The sequence below is a fragment of the Chiloscyllium plagiosum genome, unplaced genomic scaffold (genome assembly GCF_037043375.1).
Source record: "Chiloscyllium plagiosum isolate Xiang-an unplaced genomic scaffold, Cpla_swu_hap1 HiC_scaffold_37, whole genome shotgun sequence".
NCBI lineage: Eukaryota > Metazoa > Chordata > Chondrichthyes > Orectolobiformes > Hemiscylliidae > Chiloscyllium > Chiloscyllium plagiosum.
Window position 1 is genome coordinate 6,179,705 of NW_028270175.1, and position 27,330 is coordinate 6,207,034.

The 27,330-nt window shown below is 44.5% G+C and overlaps 1 protein-coding gene across 1 annotated transcript; it reads right to left on the reverse strand.

Annotated features, from left to right (window-relative positions):
* On the reverse strand, positions 1-27,220 carry pgd (phosphogluconate dehydrogenase). Its single transcript, XM_043676234.2, has 13 exons — positions 27,184-27,220; positions 20,659-20,734; positions 18,929-19,108; positions 18,141-18,206; positions 15,668-15,786; positions 13,862-13,931; positions 11,890-12,024; positions 10,787-10,976; positions 8,114-8,244; positions 5,776-5,909; positions 4,714-4,813; positions 1,426-1,548; positions 1-339 (listed from the first exon to the last, which is right to left on the reverse strand). The coding sequence occupies exons 1-13, from the start codon at positions 27,189-27,191 to the stop codon at positions 220-222; spliced, it is 1,452 nt and encodes a 483-aa protein (XP_043532169.2). The 5' UTR covers positions 27,192-27,220; the 3' UTR covers positions 1-219.
* Between the last annotated feature and the right edge of the window lie 110 nt (positions 27,221-27,330).

Sequence of the window (27,330 nt, forward strand, 5' to 3'; positions counted from 1 at the left end):
TCATGGTTTATGCACATTTTATTGTTTATTACAACTTTTGATTCTTCCCAAAGATTTGGATCTTATTGAAAATTGACTTTCATTGCTTCTAGACCGGATATTAGCACAGGACAGAGAATGCCTTAAGTTAGAATATTTAAAACTACAGCTTTTCTTTCAAGTATCTACTCTGGTGGAATGTTATTTTTCCAAAATGGTTCAGTGCCAACCATCGAGAGCTTATGCGTTGTATGAAGATGAGGAGACATTTCCTCCATGCCCCGTCCAGTTTGTGTGGATGAACTTGCCAGGTTGGCAGAGCAGCTCATACGTGTGGGCACCAAAGTAATCCCTTTGTGCCTGCAGGCAAAAGAATGAGTAGATTAGAGAGAGTGCCATAAATCTGCAATCCCCAACCTCCCCTCACCAGGCGTTCCAACTCCAAAACACCTCGCCCTCCCCTCAAACCCAATAGTAAGAGTCAAAAATACAAACTGCACACAAGGGGGAGACATTCTGGGTTCAGGCTGGTCAGGCTCAGCCAGCTGGTGACCTGGCAGGGATCAGAGATGCCATAACCAAAGCCTTGCAGACAGTCAGTCATTCAGTCATCGGGGAGTCCGGAACCAGGGGGCACAGTCTAAGGATACAGGTTGGTGGGTGGCATTTCGGACTGAAATAAGGAGAAACATCTTCACCCTCAGAGAGTGGAGAGCCTGTGGAATTGTCTGCTACAGAAAGCAGTTAAAGCCAAAACATTGAATGTTTTCAAGAAGGATTTAGATATAGTACTGAGGGCTAAAGGCAGCAAAGGGAAATGGGGGTGGAGCAGGAAGAGGGATTCAGTTGAATGATCAGAGTCATGAGAAATGTTCCTGCTGAAGGGCTGATGCCTGAAACATTGACTTTCCCTTTCCTCGGATGCTGCCTGATCTGCTGGGCTTTTCCAGCAGCACACTCTTCGACCATGATCTCCAGCATCTGCAATCCTCACTTTCTCTTGAGACCACAGTGAATGACGGAGCAGGCTCGAAGGGCCGAATGGTCTACTCCTGCTCTTATTTGCCATATTGTTATGGACACGTAGCGCTGTGTGTCAATGACACCTAAACCAGCCTTGGCCCAAGCAGTTAGCTGTAAATTTGAGCTGGATCTAGTGGAGGCAGGTTATTCTTTCAGGAAAAAAAAGGTGGGTTTTTTTCCCCTTTAATACTTCGTGTTACTATGCTAAAGTATCAGATAGCAATTGTTGAGGCAATACTAAACCCACTGCACTCCCAGGGGGTAGACCCGGCCTGCACAGCCCCTTTCCGGTTTTTGTGTGAGAATGAGTGAGTGAGTGAGTGAGTGAGTGAGTGAGTGAGAAAAGAGGCTGTTGCCTGGAGAGGGAGGTGTTGGGTACAGCTTTAGTAAAACAAAGGATAACATTATGGGTAGTGTCTGTACCTGGATCAGGTTTGCTGGAAGCATCTTATGGCGATAACCGTCGTAGAAGGATAAAGCGGTACTGAAACAGGGCATAGGGATGCCCATCTGTACCCCAGTGCTAACCACACGCCGCCAGGATTCCTGCAGACAGAACAACACAGTGTCAATCAGCTTCTCGCAGCAAGACCTGGATATACGCTGAGGGAAGGAAGAAGTTATTCCTCCCAAAATTATCTGCATTAAAACAAAAGAACTAGGAGCTGGAAGTGGTCATTCAGCCGTTTGAGGCTGTCTTGCCATTTAATAACATTGTAGCTTTGCCCACACTTTACTGCCCACTCCCAACATAATCATTGCCTCACACAATCAAAACTATTCTCAATGACCCAACCTCCACTGCTCTCGGAGGGATAGAATTCCAGTGATCACCAAATTCACAGAAAGGAATTTCTCTTCACATCTCTGCATCAAATGGGAGACCCTGGTTTTGGAACTGTGCCCCAGAGAGTGATAAGAATCCCACACGAGGGGCGACATCCTTTCAGCTCTACCCCTGCAGGATCTTGATCATCCTACGATCTACTGAATTCCAAAAATTAGAGACCCAGGCAGTCCCACCTTTCCTCCTGAAACTACGGCCTCCTCTCAGGAATCTGCTTCAATATAGATAAACCTTCCTGAATTATGACCCAGAGACAGACAGCAAGAGACCTTCGTCGAAACCCAATTTCTTTCAAATGCCTCAGCAGGATGGGCAGCGATTGTACAGAAAAGAAAATGCTTCAGGTTAACTTAGTTCTGATGAAGCTTTCACTTGGATTTTAGAATCATACTGCAGTAACAGGCTGTTCAGCCCGTCAAGTCTGCACTGACCGTCCGAAGAGCATCCCACCCAGATCCAGCCCCCCATGCTATCCACTTCATTGTCAATAGCCAATTCACCTAACCTGCACATCTTTGGACAGTGGGAGGAAACCCACCCAGACACAGGGAGAATGTGCAAACTCCACACAGACAGTCACCCGAGGCTGGAATTCAACCCAGGTCCTATGCGCAGTGAGGCAGCAGTACTAACTACTCAGCCAACGTGCCAGCCTTCTCTCTCTCTCTCTAATGTCATGTCGTAGCTTTAGTTAATCTTAGGTGACATACATAACAGAAAGGACACAGAACTGTCTCAAAGGTAGAAGACAGAGGGTGGTGGTGGTGGAGGGTTGCCTTTCAGACTGGGGCCTGTGACCAGTGGTGTGCCATAAGGATCGGTGCTGCGTCCACTGCTTTTCACCATTTATATAAATGATTTGGATGTGACTACAGGACATATAGTTAGTAAGTTTGCAGGTGACACCAAAATCAGGGGTGTAGTGGACTATGAAGAAGGTTACCTCAGAGTACAGCGGGCTTTTGATCAGATGGGCCAATGGGCTGAGGAATGGCAGATGGAGTGTAAATTTAGATAAATGCAAGGTGCTGCATTTTGGAAAAGCAAACCGAGGCTGAACTAATACACTTAATGCTAAGACCCTGGGGAGTGTTGCTGAACAAAGATCTTGGAGTGGAGGTTAATAGCTCCTTGAAAGTGGAGTCACAGGTAGATATGATAGTGAAGGTGGTGTTTGGGATGCTTTCCTTTATTGATGAGAGCATGGAGTATAGGAGTTGGGAGGTCATGTTGCACTGGCTGGGCCACTTCTGAAAAACAGCATTCAGTTGTGGTCTCCCTCTGATAGGAAGGACGTTGAGAAACTTGAAAGGATTCAGAAAAGATTTACAAAGATGCTGCCAAGTTTGGAGGGTTTGAGCTATAGGGAAAGGCTGAATAGGCTGGGGCTGTTTTCCCTGGAGCGTCGGAGACTGAGGGGTGACCTTAGAGGTTTATAAAATCATGAGGGGCAATGGAGGGGCAGGGGTGTCCAGAACAGTCCAGGCATGGGTTTCGAGAGAGAGGGGAAAGATTTAAAAAGGGACCTAAGGGATAATGTTTTTCCACACAGAGGGTAGTACGTGTATGGAATGAGCTACCAGAGGAAGTAGTGGAAGCTGGTACAATTATGTTTAAAAGGCATCTGGATGGGTATATGAATAGGAAGCGTTGAGAGGGATATGGACAAAATGCAGGTAAATGGGGCTAGATTAATTTAGGATATCTGGTCGGCATGGATGAGTTGGACCGAAGGGTCTGTTCCATGCTGTACAGCTCTGTGAGTAAGAGTTAAAAATTTGTTCAGGTTTTCCTATGAAGAAGATGCTCCTTTTTTTTTTAAAAGGATAGGAACCCTTTTTAAAAGGATTGTGAAAATTGGTTCATGTGAAATACTGAGGGAGGCATGGATCCTCAGCGGGTGTTGGTCTTCATCATTCTCTGCTCCAGAGGGAGGGTGGGTCATACAGGCAGTTAGAGAGACCACAGACAGAGTCATACAGCACGGAAACAGGCCCTTCTGCCAAACTCAACTGTGCTAACTAGATTTCCTAAACTAAACAAGCCCCATTAGAACCACAGAACAGTACAGGCCCTTCAGCCCTCGATGTTGTGCCAGCTTTTTATCCTAATCTAAGATCAGACTCATCTACATACCCTTCACTGTGATATCTTCAAAGTGCCTATCCAAGAGTCCCTTAAATGTCCCTAATGTATCTGGTTCTACTGCCACTGCTGGCAGTGCATTCCACGTAACCACCACTCACTGTGTACCTCTGACATCTCCCCTAAACCTCCCTCCAATTACCTTAAAATGATGCCTCCTTGTAATACACATTTCTGCCATGGGACAAGTGTTTGGCTATTCATTCTATCTATGCCTCTCATCATCTTGTACACCTTTATCAAGTCACCTCTCATCCTCCTTCACTCCAATAAGAGAAGTTCTAGTTCCTCAACCTTTCTTCATAAGACATGCCCTCCAGTCCAGGCAGCATCCTGGTAAATCTCCTCTACACCCTCAAGCTTCCACATCTTTTGCCAGCATTTGGCCCATATCACTTTCAATATTTCCAATTCATGTACCTGTTTAAATGTTGTCAACTCACCAGCCTCCACTACTTCCTCTGCCAGCTCGTTCCATACATTCATCACCCTCTGCGTGGAAAAAGTTGCCCCTCAGGTCCTTTTTAAAATCTCTCCCCTCACCTTCAACTATGCCCTCTAGTTTCGGCCATGATCTCACTGAATGACAGAACAGGCCAAATGGCCTGTGCCTGCTATTTTGTTGTGTATTTTGTTGCCAGAATGCTGCTGTTTCACTTTTAGGTTCTGTTAGTTTAAGATGTCACAGACTCATAGTTTGATGTTTGCGATGAGAATACCTGACAATTCTGAACAGCTTTCATGAAGAACTGGTCCAGCAGCAGGTTCTGCAAATCTGGATTTGCATCAAAAGCATCTTTAATTTTACCCAGGAAGACACTGAAAAAGACACAGAAAACACAGACGTTACAAATATTCCCTCCCACACGAACTGTCTGAAAGTGTCTATTTGTCACCCAGGAGCCTGTAACTATGACCTCGAAATCCAGCAAATTTCCCAATGTCAAGGAACACAGTCACTGCAGGAACACGGAGTGAAAAAGATATCCCAAAACCTTCAACGTTTTGATACAGTCCTTGTGTTATACTGACTGCAGATATAGTTTCTTTTAAATCTGCAAGTCCCAAGAAGCAAGAATTTCATAGAATCTCTACAACATGGAAGCAAGCCATTCGGCCCATCAAATCCACACCGACCCTCCAAAGAGCATCCCACCAGACCCTCCTCCTATCCCTGTAACTCTGCATTTCCCATGGCTAACCCACCCAGTCTGCACATTTCTGCATACTATGTGCACTGTGGACAATTTCTCATGGTCAATCCACCCTAAGCTGCACATCTTTGGACTGTAGGAGGAAGCCCATGCAGACATGGGGAGAATGTGCAAGCTCCACACGGATAGTTGCCCAAGGCTGGAGTTGAACCCAGGTCCTTTGCGCTGTGAAACAACAGTGCTAACCACTGAGCCACCGTGCTGCCCAAGTTTCACATTTCATTTGAAACTTGTGGCCCTTGGAAATTTAAAAATGATGCCTCCTAACCCAGTATTTCATAGTGAAGGGAACTCCACCCTTTCCTCCAGGTTTATAAATAAGGATTAAATACTCTGCAAGATAACCAGCTTCTCATTCTGTGTGTTATGTACAATTGCACAACTTCAATTTCCTCCTTTAAAAATGTCCCTCATGATACTTGCTAACACCCACCATCTTCACAAAACTGAGTTCTGCTTGCTCCAATCTCTCATGCTGCCCAGTCTGGAAGTTCACTAGATGGCATCCTAGGACCTTTTATCACCTTTAGGCACCATACAAACGCAATTCCTAAGTGTGCCCCTCACCTTCTGATAATGCAGCCTCCTCTCCACATCAGTGCGATTCCACCGTAGTTCAGACACCAGTTAAACTCTTTAGCTGCTTGTCTCAGCAGCATGAATCCCTGGGCATAGGAGATAATCTTCGAAGCGTAGAGAGCCTACCAAACAAAACATGTCCCAAAATGTAACACTGACTTCACACCTCTCCCCAACAAGTGCTGCCCCAACCTGTACTTTTTATTTAAAGAAAAATCAAAATTGGGGGCCAACATGATAAAGTAGCAACTCCCTTCGCTGTACAATGACACGTGAATTTGGGTTAAACATGGACAATCTTTATTTGCATTTTATTGGCCTATTCCAATGAACACCTACTGAAACACAAACTGCGTGTGTCTCACACAGACAGACAGACGACAGAGAGAGAAAATGAGACACAGTGAGAGAGATGCATACACACACGAGAGAGTGAAAGAGAGAGTCACACAGAGGACAGTGCGAGAGACAGAGACACCCAGATACATGTTCCCACAGACAGAAAAAAATGCATATCCCATTCCACGTTGTGTGTATTAAACTGAATACTTCACAGTAGCATCAAGATGGATACAGCGTATTGATACACCTTCAGGTATTTCCTGATTGAAATCGGGGCACCTTGAACACATTCGGAAATTAGGATGTGGCGTGGTTTTACTTGTCTCCACGTTTCAATTCAGAAACAGCTGGAAGCCATCTTCCACTTGTCATTCTCCTGCTAACAATGAGGCACAGTAACAGACACAGGGGGTTGTACTGCAGAGAATCAGAATAAAACCTCAAAATCCAACCCACTTCACAAAACAAAGAGATCTTGAGCATGGCTGGGGAACAAAGGATGGTCCTGTTGATGAAGCTTTTGTCTTGCTCTCATCAGGGTAGGATCACAGGTACATCAAATTTCAAAAAGGAACAACAATTTATGTGGAAACAGACACACGGAAATGCCACCCCCTGCAAGTTCTCCTCCAAACCACTCACCATCCTGACTTGGAAATATATCACCGTAGCTTCAGTGTCTCTGGATCAAAATCCTGGAATTCCCTCCCTAAGGGCATCGTGGGTCAACCCACAGCACATGGACTACAGCGGCTCAAGAAGGGAGCTCAGCCCCACCGTCTCAAGGGGCAACTAGGGACGAGCAATAAATACCGGCTCAGCCAGTAATGCCCACATCCCACGAGTGAATATAAACAAACAAATAAATAAATAAACAAGAAGAGAGGGTTGGCAAGTGGCCTCTGATTGGTGGAGAGATGGCTGTGAATGCACAAGGAACAATTAACTGAGAAGCTTTTGTGAAAATTCAAACCAAAAAAAAGAGACGCCAAGTGTGGACAATAAAACAAAACAAAACATATTTTAGATAGTTATAGGAGGGCTCTTAAACGGCACAGCGGTTGTGTCCCGAGCTCTGGGCCAGGAGGCCCAGGTTCGAGTGCCACCTTCTCCAGAGGTGGGTCACAGCATCGCTGAACAGGCAGATGGAAAATATCTTAAATTAACCACCTCGTTTTTTGTTTGAAAAGAAAAAGGAGCCAGCCCAGCCTCTGAAAGATTCGATTAATTATTTCCTCCGATTCCTTCCTCTGTCAAAACGTGGACATTTTGAGCCTGGCCTGCCAGTCATCTACTGCTACTCTGCCCAGTTATTTAGAGGCAACAGCAGGCTATTCCACCACATGGGGAGTCACAGCAGAGCCTAGGGTCTGGCAACACTGGACATCCCCACCCAGTAGGTTACCATGGTGACCAGGAGCAGGATGTCTGCCTGATTTACTTCCTCGTGCCCAGGGCTTGGGACATTTATAAAACCCTTAACAGTACCTCACCAGAGGGCAGCCTGCCTTAAACAGGAAGCAGAGTCAGGAGTGTGGTGCTGGACAAGCACAGCAGATCAGACAGCATCCGAGGAGCAGGAGAATCGATATTTCAGGCAGAAGCCCTTCATCAGGATGATGCTTATGCCCGAAACGTTGACTCTCCTGCTTCTTGGATGCTGCCTGACCTGCTGTGCTTTGCCAGCACTACATGTTGCGACTCTGATGCGCCAGCATCTGCAGCCCTCACTTTCCCCCAGCCTTAAATAGGGAGCAGTTTAAACTTTGAAAAGGGTCAGTCACTTCCGAAAGAAACGGGGCAGGAGTCCCGTGTAACTGCCCCCAAAAACACACCCGGATTCTTACAGAAGCTGCACACAAGTGGATCCTAGCTCGTGCCCAATATTTACACCAACATTTCAGATCAGAAACAGCTACTTAAATACAACACACACAAAAAAAACCCAAAACGGAGCTCTCAGACAATCCCTCAGGAATCCCACCTGGCGTATATCTTCCAGGAAGGTCTTTTTGTCCCCCGAGAATTTTGGATCGTTTGGTCCCGCCAGCTGTTTAGAAGCTGTTATCCTTTCATCTTTCAGAGAGGACAGGCACCTCGCAAACACAGCCTCACCTGAAAACATCGAGATCGTTCCGATTACAACCCGAGTGGACAGCCCCGCCCGAACCCATGCTCATGGTGACTCTCCACACAAACCCACCACCTCCCCCCTCACTGCTTTGAGCTCTGCCCGTGCATCGTCTATTCCTCTCTCCCTCATGTCATCGAGCTTCCACCCAATCAGCTACAGACTTTATTTGACTTACCACATGATTGTAGTGAGGAGGGATTGCTCATTCTCCCTGCTCTTTGGGGTACAGAGATTTCTCCTGAATCGCCCTTCTGGATTTATTAATAACTACGTTCGGAGTCCCTTCCAATGGGGAAAATTCTCACTATCCTTCCATCCAATGCCTTCATTTTTTTTTTAAAAAGGCATCCAGCAAGTTCCATCTCAAGCTACTCTTTCTATAAGAGGACAGCGCTGGGTTGTGCAGTCTTCCCTGACAGATTATAACCGCTCTCTTCAGGCATCATCCTTACAAATCCTTTTACATCCTTTCACTGCTTCTTTAAAAATAACCCCCCCCCACCCAGAATTTTCTAATTAAGATCTAATCAAATCTAATCAAGTATGGAAGTTATTTCGCTAAGCTTGAAGATTTGTTTCAGACGTTGCGCCACCATGACTGGGTAACATCATCAGTGAGAGTCTCTGGTGAAGGGCTGGTGGTATGTCCCTTCTCTCTATTTATAGGTCTTGGTTTTTTAAGGTGGATGATGACATTTCTGGCTCTTTTTTTCACCCCAAGGGAGTCTATACAGGTTTGACAAAAATTTTCCTCCTTTCCCTCCCCGGATTTAAAATTCTCTCTACAAATGGCCTCCAGACAAGTCTGTTTCACCAAATCTACACTTGGCCCATAGCCTCGACTCTTATTACATTTCAAGGGCTCAGAGGAGGTTCAGAAGCATTTCCCAGGGAGGAAGGGTTTGTCAAATGAGGAGCAGTTGAACACTCTGGACCTGTACTCGATAGGAATTTAGAAAGATGAGGGGGATCAAATTGAAATTCCAGGATACTGAGAGCCCTGGATGGAACAGATGTGGAGAAGATATTTCCAGTCAGTCATCAGAGAGACTAGGACCTGAGGGCTCAGCCTTAGAGTGAAGGAGTGACCCTTTAGAATGGAGATGAGAAGGAATTGCTTCAGTGGGAGTTGGGGGGAGATCTATGAAATATATTGCTGCAGAGGGCTATGGAGGCCAAGTCATTGAGTCTTTCAGACAGAGGTAGAGAGGTTCTTGACTGGATCAATGGTTACAGGGAGAAGGCAGGAGAACTGGGGTTGAGAAACATATCCGCCATGCTCGATTGGCAGAGCAAAGTTGATGGGCTAAAAGGCCTAATTCTGCTCCTATATCTTATGTTGTCATCCAGGTACTTTTTAAGAAGATTGTGAGGTTTCCCACTTCAACTACCCCTCCGTAGGCAACAGACAGCTATATTGGCATTTTGAGATGGAGTCATTAACCTGCATCAAATGGTTTGTGTATCTTGGCCCCTCTACCACATCGAGCTACTGTACGATGGACTGCAGTGACTCAAGAACGCAGCTCCCTAACAATTCCTGATGAGCAATTAACACTGACCAAGGCCAGCGATAGCCACATCACCCCCTCACCCCAAAGGTCAAGCGCTGGGCTCCAAAGCAAACATGACAATGGATGGAGAATGGCAGACTCCAGTCAGCCTATAGTGAGTTACAAGTTACAGCACCATTTTATTTGCTAAGTTCAGGAGTGACCAGCTAATGTGGCAATTCAAAGTGAAGGAAGGAAGGAAGATTCACAAAGTTGCTGCTGCTCTCAACACTTTCAGTGAAAAAGATTCTTCTGAGTCACTACTTCTCGGTTTTGTACGATGACATTAAGTTTCTCTTCCCATTTGCTTAATCTACTGAGATCAGAGTTAATTCCACCAACGGAATTTATTTGGGGCTCAGATACAAGAGTCAGGAGGTGATGCTGACCTGTCAGACCTCAGTTGCAGTACAGTTCTGGGTGCCACACTACAGGAAGGCATGGGAGAGACACAACGTAAAAGCAATTTGTGTGAATGGCTCCAGGAATGAGAAATGTTGGCGATGAAGATCAATTGAAGAAATTGTTCACCTTGAAGAGAAGTTGGCTACAGAGAAGATCTGATCAAGGTTTTCAGAATAATGAGTGGGCTGCCCACACAGAAGATAGGGAGAGGCTGGCGCTGCTTGCAAAAGCATCAAGAATAAGATGGAGCAGATTTGAAATGATGTGCAAAAGCAGCAGGTAGGAAAGGAGGAAAAACTTCCTCACACCCAACAGGTAGTTAGGGTCTGGAATGCACTGCCTGGAAATGTGGTGGAGGCAGGTCCAATTCAAGATTATTTGCATAAAGAATGATATAAAGGGATATGGGAAATGAGTCAGGGAAAAGTTACCATAAAACATCCCACTTCTCATGGGGTATAAATTGGTGCTCCCTTTGAAACTTGGTATTGTGTCGTTTTTCTCTGGCAACACACAAATCTAGTTATTGGCGCCACACGGTGGTGAAGGTGGGTGTGTCCCTTACCAATAAGTGTGACTGGCACTCCGAATTCCAGGGATGAGATAGCAGTCCACTTCCCCGTGCCCTTCTGACCTGCAGAGTCTTTGATCTGGGGCAGCAGTGGCTTCCCTTTGGGATCCCGAAATTTGAGGATATCTGCTGTGATTTCAATCAGGAATGAATCAAGTTCCGTCTTGTTCCATTCCTTGAATACCTGACATGGAATAAAACAATGCACAGGTTTTACTGAAAAAAACAAAACCAGGAATCTCCTCCACACCCACCAACTCAAATCCACAAATCTCTAAAAATGCCAGGTTAAAAATGAAAGATTTTATAAGTACTAGAGCTGGTTAAAAAGTAGTCAACAAATGCCATTATTCATAACTGAGGATGTTCAAGAAGCAATGGATGTTTTGTATTGAAATAGAGAATTACGCAGAATAACTCTTGGTCAAAAATCCAGCTTTTAACTCGATGCCAGAGAGACGGTAAAATTTGAACACAAAAGAAAATCAAAGTGTTCCAGATTCTGGGAGGTACACACGAGATCGCAGAGTGGACTGAATCAAGCCACTATATAATCAATCGAAAACAGAAATAGCTGGAAACACACAGCAAGTCTGGCAGCATCTGTCGCGAGAGAAACAGAGTTAACATTTCAAGTCTGGGATGACTCTTCTTCAGGGTAAGAATTTGAAGAAGGGTCACTGAACCTGAAAGGGTAAAAACAATGACTGCAGATGCTGGAAACCAGAGTCTAGATTAGAGTGGTGCTGGAAAAGCGCAGGAGTTCAGGCAGCATCCGAGGAGCAGGAAAATTGACGTTTCGGGCAAAAGTCCTTCATCAGGAATCCTGATGAAGGGCTTTAACCCGAAACATCGATTTTCCTGCTCCTCGGATGCTGCCTGAACTCCTGCGCTTTTCCAGCACCACTCTAATCTAGACACTGAACCTGAAACTTTAACTTGGTTTCTCTCTTGACAGATGCTGCCAGACTTGCCTGTGTTTCTCCAGCTATTTCTGTTTTCCATTCAGATTTCCAGCATATGCAGTTTTGTTTTAGTTGCTTTTCTTTCTAACGCTTTCCGGATCAGAGTTATACTTGCGAGTAGGTCGTGCTAACCTCCGCCATTTCGTCATGGTTCATGAGAAGAACATCCTTCATCAGCTGATAAGCCTCGCAGATTAACTGCATGTCCCCATACTCGATCCCATTGTGCACCATCTTCACAAAGTGACCTGCGCCTTCATCGCCCACCTGAGCAGAGATCAGAGAACTTCAGTCTGGGTTTCAAAGCTACAGGTCACCGTTCTGATTTAACGAGATGGAACGACATGGTTAACACAAAAACTGCGCAAATAAAATAGAACCTGAAACTCGTTCAAAACAGTAATCACAGCATGAGCTTCCTCAATGTCAAACTTTAAAATGATCCAACGCTCAAATCTCTCATTCTAATGCTGCAGCTGTGAAGTAACTGGGATGGTAAAAATTCACAATATTACTTTACACATGATCCAGGAGCAGGAGGAGGCCATTCGGTCCCTCAAGCTTGCCCCTCCATTCAATACTATCATGACCTGATCTCACCTCAGATTCAACTCTGCTTTCCTGCCCACTCCCCAAAACCCTTCAACCTGTTACTAATTAAATGTCTCAGCATCTAACGTCGCTAATCAATGTCTCAGCTTCCCCCATGCTCTGGGGATAGTGAATTCCACAGATTCCACTTAAGCTTCCGTCTGACAGTGGAAATGGTATGAGTTGTCATTTTAATAGTGGAAACAAATTCCCGACCTAAGGGCATTGTGGGTCAACTGCTGCAGTCCTAGAAGGCAGCTCACCCCCACCTTCTCAAGGGACAACTAGGGACAGGCAATAAATGCTGGGCCCAGTCAGTGACACCCACATCCTATGAATTAAAAAAAAAGTCAAATATTTTGCAATACCTAATGCTTATATATACCATTATTACAAATATAGTTTTTAATCAGTGCAACAGCTATGATAACACATTTAATAAAATGGAATAAAATATTTGAGAGTCTGGAGGTGCCTTACAGATTAGTAAGAATGAGTACAATTGACTGATATTAAAGGGACATCCACATCTGAAACTCTTCTCTTCCAGACATCGAATTTCCAGCATATACAATAAATGATTGAGTGTTCAGCTCAAGGATCATAATACAAAAACACTGACTGAAATACTGAAAGAAAACATTATCCTGCTAAACTTTGTTTAACTTTTAAATTGTCAGTCAGACTCTGTGTGAGGTACTTACGTGGTTAGATGGAATTGGATAATGGTATCGAATGCTGGAATCGGCTTGAAGGACCTACTCCTGCTCCTATTTTCAGTGTATATTAAACACAGGGCCCCAAACTTTGGAGACAGAAAGAACATTGTGGCAGCACAGTGGCAAGCACTGCTGTCTCACAGCACCAAGGACCCGGGTTCAATTCCAGCCTCGGGTGACTGACTGTGTGGAGTTTGCACATTCTCCCAGTGTCTGCATGGGTTTCCTCCTGGTGCTCCGGTTTCCTCCCACAGTCCAAAGATGTGCAGGTCAGGTGAATTGGCCATGCTAAATTGCCCCCGTGTGGGCTAGGTGCATTAGTCAGGGGGAAAAGTAAGAGTAATAGGGTAGGGGAATGGCTTTGGGTGGGTTACTCTTTGGAGGGTCGGTGTGGACTTGTTGGGCTGAATGGCCTGTTTCCACACTGTAGGGATTCTATTCTGACATGCATCTGCCTCGATGCAACAAAAACAGGAGAGAGTTATTCTGATTCACTTCTCAGGACAATGCCTTGACCAATAAAATTCAATCTACCTTTAAACTGGTCTGGCAGTTGACTGTCAGTCATTATCCAACAGGTACTTTCTTTATGGCATTGACTCTGCCAGGTCAGAGTTCACTTGACAACCAATCAGCATTTGCTTCTCTCTCAGTATAAATGTCATTTCCTGTTATGTTGGCCCATCTTGCAGATTTTTTGGCGAGTGCAAGATAAAAGGCTTTCGACAAAAAGTGCCTTTTTCCAGCAATACTCAGAGTCCTTTAACACTGGAGACATTTGAACTGACACTCACCCAGTCACAACAGGCTTCACCAGTTCCAACTTTAGCAGCAATGCTCTGGAAGATATGCTTGATGTGGGGCCTATACAAGGAAGATGAAAACACAAAGTGAACCAAACTTATCACGGCATCAAGCAGCTCGTGTCAGGCCCAAAACCATTCATTCAACAAAATCACTGAACTTCATCACCAAGGAGACTATAAGAGACAACCAAACAGTGGACATCGCTCTTACAAAATAGGAACATTGTCAGTGGGTTAAACATTAAACTCATCCATCATTACACCACAGCATTGTTTCACATTAAAAAGACAGACATTAAGAATTGGAATAATGTATCAAATTGGTCGGGAAATCAAGGCACTTATTTTGAAGTTTGTTTAACACCAATAAAGGTTCTGTGACATGTAAAAATTAACTTTTCTAGTCTGTTCCTGGTATTCTTGCAAATTATCCTGATGAGTACAAAATGAAAAGCTTAGGGGAAAAAAAAAACACACTTTTCAATATTCCTGTTTAAAATTGCCAACATCCAACTCCTGCAATTTCACCCCAGACAACCTGGTCATTAAACCGGGTTAGCAGCGTCCTACCCTCAGCATCTGCTCAATACTGCCCCCACAGGATTACAGAAACCGCACACACAGCTGACAGAGCAGAGCAACTCTCAGTTATGAACAATTCAGAGACTAACTTTCAGAACTCCCAGAAGTGACACAGGTGTTCCCGGGTGGGGTTAATCTAGGACACAGCTACAGAGACTGCAAAAAGCATCGGGTCTCTCACCCAAGGAGGGGGCAGCTCATGGACAGGAGACACTTCTGTGCAGGCCACTGACTCTCCTGCTCCATCAGGTGACCTACCCCGGAGATGCCAAAGGGAGATTGGCTGGTGATAGGCTGCCCCTACCCTATGCCATCCCTGTAATCCTGCATTTGCCATGGCTAACCCACCTAGCCTGCACATCCCTGGATATCATGGGCAATTTAGCCTGGCTAATCCACCCCAAACTGCACATCTTTGGACTGTGGGAGGAAATCCACACAGACACAGGGGGAATATGCATATTCCACACAGTCAGACGAGGCAGGAATTGAACCCAGGTCCCTGGTGCTGTGAGGCAGCCGGCTAACCACTGAGCCATTGTGCCACTCTAGAACCACAGAAAGGATACAGCAAAAAAAAGGTCATTCAGCCCTCTTGTCCATGCTGACCCAAATGCCCTTCCTAATCCCATTTTCCTGCACTTACCCATAGCCCTGCAGCTTACAGCACTCACCCTGCAGATCCAGGAACCTTTTACGGTCTCTGCATCTACCTCAGGCAGCGAATTTCAGACACCCATCACCCTCCACATAAAAATGACATTTCCTCATGTCCCCTCTCGTCCTTCTGCCAATTGGCTTGAATCTCTGACCCCTGGCTTTTGAACTCTGTCAAGGGAAACAGGTTCCTCCTGTCTATCTCTACCCCTCACAATTCTGTACACTGCAATCACGTCACCCGTCAGCCTTCTCTGTTCCAAGGTACACAACGCCAATCTCTCCTTACAGCTACAAATCTCCAGCCTTGGCAACATTCTAGTCAATTGTCTCTGCACTCTCTCTACAGTAATTACTGTAATGTGGTGCCCAGATCTACACACGATTCTCCCGTGGTGGCCTGACTCCAGTTCGCATTTACCCCCTTTTTCTAATGGGAGCTCATTTCAGAATCTCATTTCTGAAGCACTTCAGAAATACAATTTGCAGGGATCACACAAAAAACAACTGATAAAAGAAACAGATTAGCTGCAGTGATCAGGGCTGTGGACATACCAAGCTTCTTTATGGCCACCAGGCATTAGAGAAGGTCCGTATCGAGCTCCATCCTCTCCACCGCTCACCCCGCTCCCAACAAACAGCAGACCCTTCGCCTTCAGCTCTTTGCACCTCCTCTGCGTTTCAGGAGCGAAAGGGAAAGTAAAGGTACCTTGGTCACATTTCCACAGCAAGTTAAATATAAGCAGCAGGTAATTGCGTTTGTCAGTAAAGCCAAAGAACAGCACAATTATCAAAACTTCCAAATTCTTCTGGGATTTTTAAGCAAATGACACAAAGTGTAGTTTGTGACATTTCTATGATGTCTTGCATAAATATTTCAGAATGTGATGCTGTTAATCTCCACAGACACTTGAATGATAATTAAACTCCTCCACAAGATAATGGCGCAGCTTGGGTACTCGGCGTAGTTTATTAAAACTTAATAAAAGCTCACAAATCTATACCTCAAAAATCTAACACAAGATACAAGATGAAAAAAAAACAGATTATCCTTTAAACTTTTCTCACGTAGTCACGGACACCCGGGATTGCTCTCAACAGAAATGTTAAATGTTTGAATATTATTGAAAAACACATTTTAAAAACTTTTACATTTTGCACTCATCAGGACAATTTGCAAGAATAGCAAAAACAAAAGGGTACACTATTTCATACTGCACAAGGAGAGAGTGCTGATTGGTTGGAAAGTGGACTCTGGTTGGTAGAGGTGTTGCCATGGTGAATAAGACCATAAGACATAGGAGCGGAAGGAAGGCCATTCGGCCCATCGAGTCCACTCCGCCATTCAATCATGGCTGATGGGCATTTCAACTCCACTTACCCGCATTCTCCCCGTAGCCCTTAATTCCTTGTGACATCAAGAATTTATCAATTTCTGCCTTGAAGACATTTAGCTTCCCAGCCTCCACTGCACTCTGTGGCAATGAATTCTACAGGCCCACCACTCTCTTGCTGAAGAAATGTCTCCGCATTTCTGTTCGGAATTTACCCCCTCTAATTCTAAGGCTGTGTCCACAGGTCCTAGTCTCCTCGCCTAACGGAAACAATTTTCTAGCGTCCATCCTCTCCAAGCCATGTATTATCTTGTAAGTTACTATTAGATCTCCCCTTAATCTTCTAAACTCCAATGAATACAATCCCAGGATCCTCAGCCGTTCCTCATATGTTAGACCTACCATTCCAGGGATCATCCGTATGAATCTCCGCTGGACACGCTCCAGTGCCAGTATGTCCTTCGTGAGGTGTGGGGACCAAAACTGGACACAGTACTCCAAATAACCAGAGCTTTATAAAGTCTCAGTAGCACAACAGTGCTTTTATATTCCAACCCTCTTGAGATAATTGACAACATTGCATTCGCTTTCTTAATCACGGACTCAACCTGCATGTTTACCTTTAGAGAATCCTCGACTAGCACTCCCAGATCCCTCTGTACTTTGGCTTTACGAATTTTCTCACCGTTTAGAAAGTAATCCATGCTTCTCTTCTTTTTTCCAAAGTGCAAGACCTCGCATTTGCTTACATTGAATTCCATCAGCCATTTCCTGGACCACTCTCCCAAACTGTCTAGATCCTTCTGCAGCCTCCCCACTTCCTCATGTGCAATGGGTGCTGTACATATTGATCCACAGAGTCCTGCCCTGTGTATTGGCATGCTCTGACTGCCTGCTGGTTTCAACTGAACATAGGCAGGCACTCTCTGGTTCACTTCTTAAGGCAATGCCTCGACCAGAGTCAACACAAATGACTTAGGTTTAAATAAAACTGGAGTTAAATGCCAATCTTCAGCTAACTTGCATATTCTTCGTGACAATGCTTCTGCAAAGTCTCTCTCTCTTCACATACAGGTATAAAATCTTCTCCCCATTTAACTTTCTTGTAAATGCCCTGAGCACATGTCAAAAGTTTCAATAAAGCGTCTCTTCAGCAATATTCAAGTCTGCCCTGTCAAATGACTAAGCTTTGAATAATGAACATTAAAAAAGGAGAATGGGCAGGATTACAGGGAGAAGACAGGGAAATGGCAGTGGGCTAGTCACACGTTCAAAGAGCTGCTGCAGACATGATGGGCCGAATGACATCTTTCTGCACTGTCAGAATTTGGGGATCTTTCACGTATTTAAAACAAAATTACTTCTACGGTCCTGCTTTATAACATTTTCATCAGTTTTGACACTCCCCATACAAAATGGTTACCCACACTGACTCCAATGTAAAATGTTGAAACAACACCTGCCCGTCATTTCTAGGGGGGGGAACACTGACACATTTACACAGACTGGGCCCATCACAAAACTGAGCCTAGACATTTTCAGCAGGGACAGGACGCAGGACCTGAAAACATCTTTACCCACTAGAACAATCCCCATGACTGATAGTAACTCTTGCACACTAATTAAACATAACAGGTAGATAAGAAAACTCTATGTTAAACAGCATCACTCTTGTCTATCATCGTGATACGAACCGTTGTGTCTCTGTATTCTGAGTTCCCACCATCAATAATGATGTCACCTTTTTCCAACAGTGGAACCTGATAAGGGAAAGAGAGAGAGAGAAAAACAGATCTATTGTGTTCTTTAATTTTCTTTTCTTTGTTCTTGTATCAGGTATGGGGGTCTCTGGCAAGGCTGATGTTTATTACCCATCCTTAATTGCCCCTTGATAGGGCTATTTCAGAGTCAGTCGCAATGCTGTGGGTCTGGAGTCACGTGTAGGCCAGACCAGATGAGAACGGTAGATTTCCTTCCCCGAAGGGCATTAGTGAATCAATTGTTTTAAACAATTTTATCACTTCACAGTCAAGTATTTTATTTCAGATTAATGGATTGAATTTAAGTTTTCACAGGCCATTCGGGTGAGATTTGAACCCACGTTGCAGAATACTAACTCAGGGACATTTCTGTTTATGCTAATCCACAGGAGAGTCGACAGGGAATAGGGAGTTTGGACCGGAACTTTCCGGAAAGTTCCTGACAGAAAGATGCCACTTGCAGCTATGGGACCACAGCCTGGGAAGGGAGTGCACTCAAATGGGGGGAGATTAAAAAAAAAAGCTGAGCAGGGAAAAAGGGAGCATTGTACAGTCTGGAGAAAAGATACACACTTTCTGTGTGTCACCCACACTTCCACTGGGAGGGAGGGGGTTTGGAATCCTTCTGCTTCCTCCTAGCCCTGGCTTGAGCAGGCCGTTTGCTGTACCTTTTTCCTCCATTCCTGCATTTGCAACAGAAACTTGCCCCACCAGAGACGTACCAGCTTCTGGATGAAGTCATCGACGGCCTCACCAGCCTTGACCAGGAGGACAATACGCCGAGGGCTCTTCAACTTAGACACCATCTCCTCCAGGCTGTGGGCACCAATCACTTTGGTGCCTTTAGCTTCATTTTGCAGGAAGCTGTCCACTTTGGAAACGGTCCTGTTGAAGGCGCAGACCTGCAGCAGAGACAGTGAGTCAGCTCTCGATTAAACACTACCATCGTGCAGCACCGCAGAATGTACACAGTGCAACCCTTAGCATGGTCACAGTACCACAGGAGCCTGTGGGGAGCACAGAGAGAAAACACTGTAATGTACAGGTCAACAGCCCTCAGCTCCAGCTCAGTATCACAGGATTTCGCCAACATGAGTCCTCGGTAGAGACCCTCTCAACACAAAATGTTAACTCCCCTTCTCTCTCTCCACAGATGCTGCCTGACCTGCTGTGTTTCTCCAGCATTCTCAGTATTGATTTATCTCTAGCACCTGCAGTGTTCTACTTTTATTTCAACAAGTTTCAATCCTCTTCACACAAAGTAAAACCTACCCAACATTCTTATGGAGCCCAATAAAAGGCAAAACGCTGAGGAGGCTGGAGATGTGACACACACACACACACACACAAAGCTGGAGTAACTCAGTGGGTCTGGCAGTGTCTGTGGAGAAGGAAATTAATGCCAAATCCAGTAAGACTCTCCTTCTGAAAAGTCAGATTGCACTCAAAACTTTAACCGTTTCATTCTCTCTCCAATGTTACCAGAGTCATAAAGGTCTACAGACACACAAAGGCCCTTCTGCCTATCGTGTCTGCAGCAGTCAAAAACAAGCACCAAGTCCATTTGAGCATATGGCTCGGCATTGCAAGTGCACAGCTGAAATTCTGAAAGAGATGCAAAATGGACTTAAAATGTAAACTGTTTCTGATGCTGGCAGGCCTGCTGAGTTCTTCCAGTAGTCTGTGTATTGGTTTCTTCATTGATTCCCATACTGTAGGGATTCTCTGGCTCACTGAGTCCTCACCAACCCTCCAAAAGTGCATCCCACCCACCTACCTACTCAAGCCCTGTAACCTTGCATTCCCCACCTAGCATGCACATCCCTGGACACTATGGGCAATTTGGCATGGCCAATCCATCTAAGCTGCATACCTTTGGACTGTGGGAGAAAACCAAAGCACCTGGAGGAAACCCACGCAGACACGGGGAGAATGTGCAAACTCCACACAGACAGTTACCCGAGGCTGGAATTGAATCCAGGTCCCTGGCGCTGTGAGGCAACAGTGCTAATCACTGAGCCACCGTGCTGCTCCATTATGGAGCCCAATTCTCCTCATTTCTGCAAGCGAAAAAATTCAACAGGAAAAATCACATTTTTGAAAGCACCAGGAAACAGAGCATCCATTTTGGCTTTTGAGCCTTAGGGAGATCACCAGATACATGTAGAATTAGCATAACCCAGTGACCTGCTGGTAATCAGCGTTCTGTCTCCCAGCCACGTTCTGCTGGTTAGACGGCACACAGATGGATGGACAAAGTGGGAGCAAGAAAATGAGGCAACTTTCAATCTTACAGCCCTTCATCAAGACCATGGGTGCATGACTCCGTGTCCCATTCAATGTATACCCTTTGAAGCACAGTCACAGTTGTTTTAGCAAATGCAACAGGCACTAAGGGCACAACAAGATGCCTCCACAGCAGACAGAGAATTACTGGTCAAGTTATACTTACCACAAAGCCATGATCATTCATGTTTAAGATCAGGTTTTGGCCCATCACAGCCAATCCAATGAGTGCAATATCAGCTCTAGTGGGAAAGACAGAAACAAACTTGGGTTTCTTAATCTCGTTCTAAGTACAAACACACAAATTAGGAACAGGCCATTCGGCCCCTCGATTCTGCCCTGCCATTTGATAAGATCATGGCTGATTGGTTTACTCCACATTCCCAACAATTCCCAATAACCTCTCAACTTTTATTCTCTGGCTGAAAAAAATTCCAGTTATCACAAACATTCGAGGAAGACATTTTTAAAGAATCAAGACCCACTGAGAAGATATTCCTCCTCAGCCCTGTCTGAGTGGACAACATGTTATTTTAAAGCAGTGACTTCTTGGCTCTAGGATATCCCACAAGAGGAAATATCCTTTTCACCATCACTTTATTGGGGCCCCTAACACGCAAACATAAGGAGAATTGCAGGAGCAGCAGATGCAAGAAAAATTCTCATGTGGATTAGAGAGAGAGAACAGACAATCAAATCTGCCCCACTTCCAACACCAGTCACGGCAATGACCATCCTGCTTCAACAAGGCTACAACTAAACCTTTACACTGACCCTGCGGGTCAACGTGCAACTCAGAATGACTTCCAGGCCATATATCATCAGGGTTCGAGCTCTGAAATGGCCAATTATAGAAATGAAAGCTGATGCTCCTGGAGAGCTCACTAATGTGGAGAAGCAGCAAATTCAGAGGGATTCTTTATTTTCTTCGACCTAAAGATTTACAAGGATGTTGCCAGGGTTGGAGGGTTTGAGCTATAGGAAGAGGCTGAATAGGCTGGGGCTGTTTTCTCTGGAGCGTCAGAGGCTGAGGGAGGACCTTATAGAGATGTATAAAACCCATGAGGGACATGGATAGGTTAAATAGACAAATTCTTTTCCCTGGGTTGGGGGAATCCAGAACTAGAGGGCACAGGTTTAGGGTGAGAGGGGAAAAATTTAAAAGGGACCTAAGGGGCAACGTTCCCCACACAGAGGATGGTGCATGTATGGTATGAGTTGCCAGGGGAAGTGGAGGAAACTGGTACAATTTCAACATTTAAAAGGCATCTGGATGGGTATGTGAATAGGAAGGGTTTAGAGGGATATGGGCCAAGTGCTGGCAAATGAGACTAGATTAGGTTAGGATATCTGGTCGGCATAGACGAGTTGGACCGAAGTGTCTGTTTTCATGCTGTACATCTCTATGACTCTATAGCATACCAATCATTGAGCGTGCTCCCACTGAAGATCCTAGCCTCTTCTTTGATTATGATGGCAAGGAGTTGTTACAAAAAAAGGATATGTTTATCATATTGAAATGATTTGGGAAACTTGGTTAACATGGATGAGTTGGATTGAAGGGTATGTTTCTGTGCAGTATAGCTCTATATCTTTAAAGACCAGTCTGTGTGGAGTTTGCATGTTCTCCCAGTGCCTGCGTCGGTTTCCTCCAGTTATCCCTCACAATCCAAAGATGTGCAGGTGAGGGTAAATTGGCCATGCTAAATTGTCCATAGTGTGCAGGGATGTGCAGGCGAAGTGGGTTAGCCATGGGAAATGCAGAGTTATTGGGATAGGATAGGAGTGTGGATCTGGGCGAGATGCTCTTCAGAGGGTCAGTGCAGACTGGATGGGCCAAATGGCCTCTTTTCACACTGTGGGAATTCTATGATAAAAAGACAGGGGTCATGTTTGTAAGGACAATGCTGATCTTGGCTGTGTTGTCCCTTCACTGGAACCCATGCACTGGAATAATTTAGCAACACCTCAGTCCACTCTTGCCCCATGTTGACATAAACTGGGCAACATACTGGGCGATTTTGATCTTCCAATATCCATCTGGTTATGGAGGAAATAAAATGGATGGGAAAAGCCCATTGGAAAAAGTGTTTATGCCCTGGATACACAAATTCATTCCAGCTCAAGGATTGCTGACACATTCTTGTGTAACTGCATTGCAAGATCCTCAGGCGCAGATATTACACTGTTTGGTTAGGACACTATTTCAATATTATTAACCATGTTAATTTCCCTGTTTGCACAACTTCCTCTATATAGGAGGATAATTCTATTTTCAACTTAACACGCATTGCAAAGTCTTAAATACAATATTGCAAAACAGCACTAGACTTGAGACATGGTGCTCTTGGAATGTGGCAATAACTCTCTCATCAGTCAGCAAAGTTACAATCTGATACTTCCTGATCCCATCCCACCTACAGAATGAGGAACCAAAAGGTCTTCCAGTTTCCTGCAAAAGCGGTACCATATACAGTTCAAGAGAAAACATACAATCCAAAACGCAAGGGAGCAGGGCAGTCAATTCAAATCCAAACAATATTCTCTCTCTGATAGCCTGCCCATCAGCTACTGAGTCACTGCAACTAAAAAGGAACAGCATTATTAAGACAGAAGGTAACTATGTGGTTCATCATTCTTGTTCCTACGATATAGTCAGCTTCAAACTTGTATTTTAATTTATTGGATATCACCATCATTGGACAGTTTGGATAAATTTATGAGAAATGTTTATTTGATGCGCAAAATTAATCTTTTGATTTTATAAAAGCTGATTGCCAATCTTTTTGGTTTTGATTTCAGATTTCCAGCAATATTTCACATTTCTATTGTTTATATTCAATGCCTGGATAATTCTTGATAGCTTTCACAGTGCTAAATTTCCAAATATTGTTGTACCGTAGAGTGTGAAGTATTGACACAAACTTGACACTGATCATAGCGAAGAATTAGCAACATCTGAAAGTGATGAATAAAGATAATTCAAGAAGCAACTTGCGCATGATCCAGAAATATTTCACAGTGATTTACCAATAATGTGTGTTTGTATCAATACACGAAGCAATCCACACACCAACAAAACACCTAACTCACAAACCGGAACCAGACAGAACAAACTGCTTTTATGCAGCCTACAGGCAGATTCAACCAGAGATGTGAGAACCTTAAGGAGACGGTTTCCTTTATTACTTTCCCTCAGTTTCCAAAGCTAAAAAAACCAATAGTGCCTCTGAAGCCTGAAGACTCTCTGCCAATCTTTCTCAGTTTTCACCGAAAGACACAACCAACTTCTCAATTTATAAATGAATGTGAATAATGATCTCTGTAGTTTGCTCAGACCTCTATATTCTGGTTAATCTTTTAAAACTGACTTTTATTCTCTTGAAGAAAGAGATATTCCATAAATACTTTCTAATCAACCTATTCAGAGACGTTATTACACACCTATGGAGCAGGCGGGACTTGAACCTGGTGGTAGGGACTATAGTTAGAATGTATCCATGTGCCTAAGTACTCTAAGGAGAAGTTTGGTATATTAGCAAATTCCTTGTTATCTATTTCAACCGACTTGATCAGACATAGATGTTAACTTCCATCTTCTGTCCCAGAGTTAGGGTCACTACCACTGTCCCACATGATCTGGAGCTGAAATTCAACCCCTTACACTGTTTTGCTACACTCCCAAATTCAAAAGGTATTCTACACACTGCAACAAGGGTTGGAAGCTATAGTGACTGCATTTGGAATTTGATTTAAAGACAGGATACTCAAGTGGTTGTTGGGATATGCTTTTTGAAAAAAAAAATCATTCATGTGGTGTGGGCATCACTGACTAGGACAACACTTACTGCCCATTCCTAATTGCCCAGAGGCCAGTTCAGAGGCAACCACGTTGTTGTGGATCTGCAGCGACATGTTGGCCAGGCCAAGTAAAGACAGCAAATTTCCTTCAGTAAAAGACATTGCTGAAGCAGATGGGCTCTCCTCACCCCAACAATCACCATACATGATCATTATTAAACTATTTTAGATTTTCATAGCATTCTAATTCCAACAGTTGCCATGGTGGGATTCAAATCTAGGTCCCCATAACATTACCTGGGTCCCTGGATTAATAACCTAATGATAATACCACTAGGCCATGACCTCCCATAGAGGTTGCAAGCAATGATACCCCCACCACCAACAGTTGAAGGAAATCAGGAACGTGAGGCTTAGGACATAGATCAATACAGCACAGAACAGGCCCTTCAGCTCTTGTCGTCGTGCTGACCTTTTGTCCCACTCTATGATTAAACTAACCTACCAGCCCTTCATTTTTAATATCATCCATGTGCCTATCCAAAAGTGACTTAAAAGGTCCCTAATGTATCTGACTCTACTACCACTGCTGCTAGTGCATTCCACATATCCACCAATCCCTGTGCAAAGAACCAACCTCTGACATCTCCCTGAAACCTTCCTCCAATCACTTTAAAATTATGCCCCATCGTGAGAGCCATTTCCACCCTGGGAAAAAAAAAGTGTCTGGCTATCCACTCTGTCTATGCCTCTCATCATCTTGTACACCTCTATCAAGTCACCTCGCATCCTTCTTCGGTCTAATGAGAAAAGCCCTAGCGCACTCAACCCAAGACATGTCCCCTCAGTCCAGGCAGCATCCTGGTAAATCTCCTCTGCACCCTCTCTAAAGCTTTCATTTACTTCCTATAATGAGGTGACCAGAAATGATCTTTGGATTCATTCCTTTATTCTAGCTTCTGCGAGGATGCCAGGATAGAGAGTTCTTCTCATTGGCTCAATGAGTGGCCAGGAAAAGCTCCAAAGTGCTTTTCCAAAGCTTCAGAGACTACTCAATAAAGTCTGAAAGAAGGAGTGGGGAGAGTGAAACAAATAAAATATTGATGGGGTGGGGTAGGTTTCCTTCTCTGCTGCCAAATATTCTCACTTCCCCACACGTGGGGATCCTGTCAACAGAAAGGTGACGGCAACAGCACTACGGTCATGAACAGCACTGAAGGCTGCCCAACGTTGTCTCTCTTTCTAAACAAACTACGAAATTGGAGAGGGTTCAGAAGAGATTAATCAGGGTGCTACCAGGTACGGAAGGTTTGAGTGAAAGAAAGGCTGGATAGGCAGGGACCTTTTTTCACTGCAGCATAGGAAGTTAAGAGGTTATCTGATAGAGGTTTATAAAATCATGTGTTGCTGGAAAAGTGCAGCAGGTCAGGCAGCATCCAAGGAGCAGGAGAATCGACGTTTCGGGCATAAGCCCTTCTTCAGGAATCCTGAAGAAGGGCTTATGCCCGAAACGTCGATTCTCCTGCTCCTTGGATGCTGCCTGACCTGCTGCGCTTTTCCAGCAACACATTTTCAGCTCTGATCTCCAGCATCTGCAGTCCTCACTTTCTCCTCATTTATAAAATCATAAAGAGCATAGATAAGATTAATAATAGGCGTTTTTTCCTTAGGTTGGGAGATTTCAAGACTGGGGGCATATTTTTCAGGTGAGAGGAAAGAGATCTTAAAAAGATATGAGGGGCAAATGTTTTGCACAGTGGGTGGTTCGCGTGTGGAACAAAAGTCCTGAGGAAATGGAGGATGTGAGCACAATTATAGCGTTTAAAAGACACTTGGCTAAGTATGTGATGAGGAAATATTGGGAAGGATATGGGGTAGGAGCAGGCAGATGGGATTATGTTCAGCCTGGACTGAAGGGTGCGTTTCCATGCTGTATAAATCTATAATCAAAGCCCTATTCTCACTCCAATGTATTCTACACTATTTCAGATATTTAGTCCATCTTTCCATAAAGATGCAAAGCTTTAAAACTTCAATCAGGATACTTCATATTCCAAGGAGCAGGAGAATCGACATGTCGGGCATGAGCCCTTCTTCCGGAACCTGTGCCTGAAACGTCGATTCTCCTGCTCCTTGGATGCTGCCTGACCTGCTGCGCTTTTCCAGCAACACATTTTCAGCTCTGATCTCCAGCATCTGCAGTCCTCACTTTCTCCTACTTCATATTCCACCAACAACCGTGTAACCTCACTCTCTTGACTTTTTATTTAATGACTACATTTCACGAGATCCCCAAGCTGTTTGGTTTAAACTCTTAAATTAATAAAAAGACTATTTGATTGCCTCTAAAAGTCACTACTTCAGTAGCGAGAGTACCAAGACCTCAAGTCACTCTTTGTAACTATATGCCTCCCAGCCAGAAGCATCCTAGGGAGTCTGCACTGCACGGGCAGCCCAATGACTGAATATCTGACGCTCCACCTAACAGACTTGTGCAAGAGCCGGGAAAGGCCTAGGAGATCGACAATATCCTCGACTCTCATCCAGGAAAGGCCAACCCGAGCTCAAAACCCCACAGAGCAATGAAGGAAAGGGGAAACAGGAAGAGGAAATCGTCCAGATTCAAGTGAGTAAGCCGTTTAACTAACTCTGCATTCAAAAGCACACAATCACTTAAGGGAAAAGAAATCAGAACAAATTCAGACAAGGAAGCAAATAAAATATGAATAACATGGAAAATGAGCAACACAAGAGTGAAATACTGCCAGAAATCTGAAAGAAAAGTGCTTGAAATCCGCTGATGAATACAGATTATCTTAGAGTATTAAATACAATTATTATTTTACATGAAATAGAGTCAATCCCTGCCCACCCTGAGGGATATACTCACTCAGCCATGGTGCAATCTTCACTACCTGATCCCTCGCTGCCGCGAGTTTGTTACATTTCAGCGATTAGGACCCGCCCCCTCGCTCCTATTGGACGGCCGTGAGATTGATACATCGCGTGCTGCAGGGAGGCGTGTTCTGATGGGATG